Source organism: Balaenoptera ricei, chromosome 9 (genome assembly GCF_028023285.1).
Source record: "Balaenoptera ricei isolate mBalRic1 chromosome 9, mBalRic1.hap2, whole genome shotgun sequence".
Lineage (NCBI taxonomy): Eukaryota > Metazoa > Chordata > Mammalia > Artiodactyla > Balaenopteridae > Balaenoptera > Balaenoptera ricei.
Window position 1 is genome coordinate 110,513,468 of NC_082647.1, and position 7,349 is coordinate 110,520,816.

At 35.4% G+C, this 7,349-nt stretch overlaps 1 protein-coding gene across 1 annotated transcript; it reads right to left on the bottom strand.

Moving 5' to 3' along the window:
* Nucleotides 1–846: 846 nt before the first annotated feature.
* On the bottom strand, nucleotides 847–1,162 carry LOC132371626 (ATP synthase subunit g, mitochondrial-like). The gene has a single exon (XM_059932907.1). The coding sequence runs from the start codon at nucleotides 1,156–1,158 to the stop codon at nucleotides 847–849; it is 312 nt and encodes a 103-aa protein (XP_059788890.1). The 5' UTR covers nucleotides 1,159–1,162.
* Between the last annotated feature and the right edge of the window lie 6,187 nt (nucleotides 1,163–7,349).

Here is a 7,349-nt window from a genome sequence, read left to right on the forward strand (position 1 = left end):
TGATATTTGAGGTGGTGGTCATTTTGAGGATTTACTCAGTTTTCCTGGGTCTATCCCATGTATATAAGAGGTGTACATGGTATCAATATCAAACTTCCGTTTGTTTTATTTCTGTTAATTTGTCTTTTATTACTGGGCGATCTCAGCCAAGAACCTAGAAGGGTGGAGATAAAATTATTTTTCCTCCCTCGCACTATGAAAATTAAGCAATCTGAAAAGAACATCCACGAATTTTTCCCATTACACTTACCACTTACCATCATATGACACCTTACACTTTGCCAATTATTCTGTTGTTATATATATATACATATATATATTTATAATATTTATAAATATTATAAATTTATATAATATTTACGTTTATATATATATATATATATATATATATATATATATTTAATGTCCACATTTGTAGGAAAAGCCAATACCTATACTTGTTCATTAAGCCCATTCTTTCATCCTTGTCTCGCATTGTGGCAAATCCCTATTCTCTGTCCCTCATCATTGACTTCCCTTTCTCAATTGGATTATTCCCATTAGCACAGCAAGTTGCTGTTATATTCCTTGTATTAGTTTGCTATTGCTGCTATGACAAATTACCACAAGCTGAGTGGCTTAAAACATCAATTTGCAATTTTACAGTTCTTGAAATCAAAAGTCTAAAGTTGAGGTGCTGATATGGCTTGTTACTTCTCAAAGTTTAGAAGAGAATCCATTTATGTATCTGTTCCAGCTCCTAAAAGATGTCTGCATTTTTTTTTTTGGCACATTGTCTTATTTTATTCAAATAGCAGTCTGCTCACACATGGTCCAAGAACACCCAAATAAAGCAAAGATTGGTCTTCAAACATTATAGCCAATGATGCCACACTTGCCTATGATCTTGCCAACATAAAACCACATCCACACCTCAGTGGCCACCAAACCATTCAGTAGAGCTTCCTTAACTGTGAGCTGTTTGAAGCTACCAGTTTGTGCACTATTGATAATTTTTTTCAAGCTCTGAATAGCTGTAGGGATCTCAGCAGCGGTTGGAGGAACCAGCTCAACCTTGGCATAGTGCCAAAATGTGGCCAATCGAGGCTTCGAGTAAGTCACAGCAGAGCTGACCAGCGCCGGGGCCTTCTCTGCGAGGTTACGGACAAACTGGGCCATGGTTCTAGGATGAAAAGCCAGATGTCTGCATTTTTTGACTCATGGTCCCTTCCTTACATTCCTCCAGCCTCTGCTCTGTCATTACATTTTCTTCTTATGACTTTGTTTCTCCTGTCTCCCTCTTCTAAGTATCCTTGTGATTACATTGAGTTCATCCAGATAATCCAGGATAATCTCTCCATCTAAAGGTCTTTAACTTAATCACACCTTCAAATTGTGTGTTTGGTAAAAAAATATGTTAGGTAGCAGATTGACAGGTTCTGGGACTTAGGACTTGGACGTCTTTGGAGGGCCATTTTTCAGCCTATCACATCTATCATCCCAAAAGTAAAACACATCATCTCTTGATCCCACCTCTCTTGTCATAGCCCAATCTCCAAGTCATTCTTGATATCAAAATTCCTCAACAATGTTGTCACTAATTTCATTGTCTAATTCTTCTCTTACTTTTTCTGGAACCCATTTTAAACAGTATTTTTATTCCTACCATTTCACCAAACTCTTGCTAAGTTTGTCACCAACATCAGCATTTCCAAATCCTACCGTCAACCTATCTTCTGACTAGACCTATCAGTAGCATTTAACATAGGCTATATATCTCTTCCTTTGTAACTTGTTTTAGGAATTTGCATTCTCCTGTTAGTTCTCTTATTTTCTTAGTTTTCTGTAATGGTTTTTCTCCTTAGACCCTTAACTTTAAAGTATCTCAGAACTAAATATTTAAATCATTCATCTTCTCAATCTATATTCCTAAAATGATCTCATCCAGACTTAGAAATTTAAACACCACTCATGCTGAGAACCTAGTACTGAGCTTGAAGGTCCCTAAGAACTCTGGAATCTTCTTTGACTAACAGGTTTCCACCTAGAACATCCAAAATATAACTGCCTCATCTTCTCCTCCAAAAAATGCTGTAGTCGGTGCAAACGCCATTCTTCCAGTTTCTTATAGAAAAACATACTCATTTTTGACTTATTTTCTTCCACTTTCCCAATACAATCATTTAGAACATCTTCTGGTCTCCACCTTCAAATGAGATCCAATATCTGGACACTTCACTACTCCTTCCAAGCCTCCATCATCCCTTGCCTGGATTATTGCAATAGTCTCTGAACTTGTCTCCATGTTTCCACCATTTCCCCTTTAAGACATTGTCAGTATTGCTTATGGAACATTCTTTTTAAATATAAAGTCAGATCATGACATACATCTACTAAAGTTTCTCTAAGTTGTCCCCATATCATGCAAAAAAGTATTAGTAAAATTTTTTCTTAAGGTATACAGGGCTTGAAAAAATAAGTAAAAATTTGCATGATCTTTCTGCAGGTTGATGAGGACTATATCTATTTCTCTGTATCTTTTGCTTGGTCTTCCCTAACCACATGAACAAGACACACTTCCTCCTTGCATAGAAAGCTCTTCCTCCAGGTATCTCTAGGGCACACTTACTTCAAATCTTTTCCTTGATATCACCTTCTCAATGAGACCTGTCTCAAACACTGAAGGGTAGCACAATATTCCATCCCAGAATATGCCTCGTTGGACTGAAGATTAATTTGAAATAATTATTTTTGAGTAACAGCAGACACACTCTGAAAACAGAGTAGAAGTTTGGCCTTTTGTAAAGGAAATTTACATGTATAAAGAAAATCTTCATTTGTAATTGCCTCCCACTTTGTACCAAGAGAAAGATGTCTCCAAATCACAAGAAACTCTTATCAATGGAGAAGGTAGGACTTAAATGTGTATAACAAACCTTACCCTGTTTACTGTAACTGGTCCCCTCCACAAATATCTTTTTCTTTTTTTTTTTTTTTTGGTCTTTTTTGTCTTTAGCTGAAGGCGGTATTTAAGGTGGTAACTTGGGCCATCTTGGTCAGTTAGTTTTTCTGGCTAAGTCCCATGTATGCATGATGGATACGTGGGAATAAACTTCTATTTGTTTTTCTCTTATTAATCTGTCCTTTATTACAGAGGGCCTCAGTCAAGAACTCAGAAGAGTAGCGGGAAAATTATTTTTCCTTTCCTACACTACTAATTATTTTTCCTTTCCTACACTACTATACCTAAAATTTCAACCTTCTCCCACCCTCACTCTCTTTCATAATGTTTATCACCTTATACTATGCAGCATTTAATTTACTTACTTTGTTTACTGTCTGTATCCATGAGGACAAGGATTTTTATTTTTTTTTGATAACTGCTGTGTTCCTAATGCCCATACTAGTTCTGCCATATTTAGTGGATGCTCAAAAAAAATCTGTTGAATCGATAAAAGTCTAGTTACAAAAATAGACCCATAAACAGATATTAAACAATATAGTAATTAAAATAAAATATATTTTCCTAAATCATTAGATGCCTCAAGAAAGGCATTAACTGTGACTTTGATCATGGGATATTAAGTTGACTAAGACAACTTTGTCACCTTCACTGTCTACTCTGGACATGAAACAAGTACATATCATTTTATCAGTCATGATAGAATATCAATTAAAAAAAAGTTAAAAGCATGCTCAGTATATTGATATGCAGAATAGATGACACAGAAATAAGTGGAGTGCAATTGGAAGGTTTATGCAGAAGATACACCTAAAAAGGGTCATTTATCAGAGCACTTTTGTCATAGGATTTAGTAACAATAATAATGCAGATAAGAAATTGTGAGTAGGTTATTTCTATTATACCATAAATATAAGTGAATAGGAATAGTGAAAAACAAAAGTAAGTTTGAAAACAAAGCTTAGGACCAGAATATAGAATATAAAATTAAATCAGTAAGTCATAGAAATATAATTAAAATATACTAATGATTTTAATAACTCACTATAGTTCACAGCAAGTTAAAAATGGAATTTTATTAATCTTCACAAAGACCCATAAGAGTAGTAGAGTCCCTTGCACGAAGTCAACAGCCAGCAAAAGGCTTATTTTTCTTTTGCTGAAGACTAGGCATTCCCCAGGAATACTGATTCTCTTTAGCAAAGAGAACTACTGTAACATGTTTTGTAGGTTGGTGTCCTGCTTACAGTGTTGCATTAGAAAACATAGTCTAACAGGAGAGGCCAGGAGAAATGATAAGATGTGGGAACACAAGTCAAAATGCAATATTGTTCAGCTAAGTTCTTACAAACAACTTGAAAAAAGTGGATGGCAGATAGGGTGGATTAAGAAAGAAAGAATCCATTCAATTGAAAGGAACTTGCTAAAAGTAAAGACATTTTTTGTTACCATGTATTTCAGAGAGGATTTTCCTTGGAAGGATTCTTTGTCTTCATAACTATAATTTAGATCCAATAATACAAACCAAAATATTATCTTCATTCCAGAATACAGTGAAATTTACTCATATATGTCAAGGCCACAGCTACTTTTAGTCCCCAAGCTTACAAAGTTGGTATTTTTGATACATTTCTTTCAACTTCCTATAAATCTTGTCATCCAGTTCCATCCGTTAGTTCTTAACAATATTTATTCACATGTACTTCCTTAATCCAAATTATGTCTTGAAAAAAATCTCATTTGCTTACTATTTTATTCCCAACTTAAGATTTCAAAACTGAAATGCTAGAAGGATAATTTTTTTACACAAGAAAACTCTGCTTGATATTGTAAATCTGCAAATGCACATTCTCTAATTTCAAATCTGAACTTCCTTGGACCAAATCACTGTGCCTCAAACAATATATAAACTTGGTAGGGTATCTCCTCTGACTTCTGCCAAAATTCAGTCTTACTACAGTTTCAGCTTCACCACATGAAATGTATGTGCTGAAATGTCTACGCCATGATATGTTATTGATCCATCAACATAAAACATTTCTCCTGAGTTGTTCATTTGATCCTTATAAGGAGTAGGTGAAGTAACAGTGGTGCTCTCTGTAACAAAGATGACAAAAATTAGATATTTAAATGTACTTCTCTAGGAGAGAAAAAATAAATTTCCCTTTATCGTTTTAGGTTCTTGGCTGAGATCCTCCTGCCCCCTGTAATAAAAAGGGTAAGAGAAGAAAAACAAATTTGATAACATACATCTGTTTAAGAGCCCCACAAAGATATAAGGCTCAAAGAAATGATCAGAGAAGGAAGCTTTTATATCTTTTAGATAAAGAAACAACAAATTTGTGAAGAATTGATAAAACAAAGAGGTTTGGGCTAAAGGTAGTAACATGGTGAAGAAGCGACAAGGTCTGTTTGCACAGCTTTCTTGGCCCTGAGTTCTCTGTCTCTGGTGGTAAGTTTGCCTCCACCTTCCTGGTTCAGAGAGGGTACTTTTCACATGGGAGATTTATCCCCTGCTGCCAGGAGGACAAAGGAGCGTCAGAGTGTCCTTCTTGCACTGGCTGTTTCTCAAGTACCTTTAATTCAAAATAATCACTATGCCAAATGGCGTGTTTTGAGGTGACATATTCTGAACCCTTACACTTCACATACTTAAATACTACCATGTACCAGAGGAAATAATTTTATCATTGATGCTTAAAAGCAATCCCTAGAAGGGTAGATGGAGCCAGTTCTCAGCTCATTATAAGATGATTTTTAAAATCATCTTTCTGTGAAGACAGGCTGACCTCAATGAGGAAAGAATTCCCCATTAAGGTAAACTTAAAGCAACAACAGTCGAGATGGTAGCAGCCATTACTTTCTTCCCCTCCCTCACCACACACACTGAGCAACATTCATTATGGTGCTGATGGTGGGCTGAATATTTTGGCCAATAAGTCAAACCAGCTACCTAATACAGGACATCTGCAAATCTGATTCTTAGGGAACTGGATTCTGTGTCTTTATATTATCAGCTGTTTGGGGAGATGAAAGCCATCTGACAGATCACTTAGATCAGCAGGTCTGATGAAGTTGATGTGGTCCACTTAGGCAGTTGACCCATTTGCTTCTACAATCCACATCTCAAGCAAGAAGTTATCTGGGAATGTGAATATTTATATAATTGCCTTATTAATCAGAAGTGGTTGTCAAAACCTGTAAACTAATACATAACTAAAAACTATCTACCAAAATGGGATGTTTTTAACATGCTGTGCTTCTGGTTGTGCCTCTTTTCTCAGCTATGATTATAATGTGAATGTATTTATTTTAAGTGATGGATAGTGTAATCATTTTTCACATTTGTTCAAAAAGTGAATTTTGCACCTCTAGCAGTATTTTATTTTAATAGACTCATGTCATTGCAGGGAAAGTACATAAAGTTTGCTCTTCGTCTATGACTTAAAGGGAAGTTGTTTTCTAAAATTCAGACATTGTAGTGCATCTGCTGTAATTACCGTTCCACAATTATAGTTTAATAAGCTGTGAAACACCTACGGGTACTCCACATGGTAATTTCTGTGACAGCACAGACAGTGGGTAGAGCCTGTCAGGTGTACTTAAAGGATTTAAAACTGCAGCAAGTGTTTTGATAGTTCACATTAATAATGGTTGAGTGCACACATACCTCATACATTTAAAAATATTTAAAACCCAATTAACACCTGGCTAACTGAATTTGCATCTTTCAGACAAATAAGAGACAGAGTATTCCTCATTTTTTTAGTCCCCTGAAGCCCCCTCTTTTCATGGTGTTTAAATTCCAAAGCAGAAATCTTTTTTTTTTCTTTTTTTCTTTTTTTTTTACTTTTTCAAAGTAAGAAAATTTCTTTGCAGTCTAACAGACATGAAATGTATTCTGACTTGACCATTTGAATAAACATATTTAGAGAAGAAACTTGAACTCCTAAAAGCCTCAGTTTCTTTTCCTATAAAATGATGATTATACTATGAATATTATGGGATTTTTTTCAAAGAATAAATGAGTTTAGGTATATAAAGCAGTTAGCAGGGCAGAATAAAGTTCTAAATGCTGGCCATTATTTGTCCTCTGAATGATATCACAGCACACCCACTTACAGTTTCAGCCCATCCCTTCTCCTAAGCTTTTGGTTATCATGTTACCTTACTTATGTTCAATGGTACCATGCATGTGAATCTCTGTGGTTTTAAAAAAGGTAGTAATACCAGCTATTACCTAGGAATACTTTCAGCTACTCTATACATACCACCTAGAAGATACCTCTCAGTCAGCTACTGTATAGATGTAATAGTAACCCTGTGTATCTGACAAAGTCCACTTCACTGGCCTGTGAAGACCCACTGTTGGCTATGTGGAACGCCAAAGCAAAGGCTCAGAAAACTC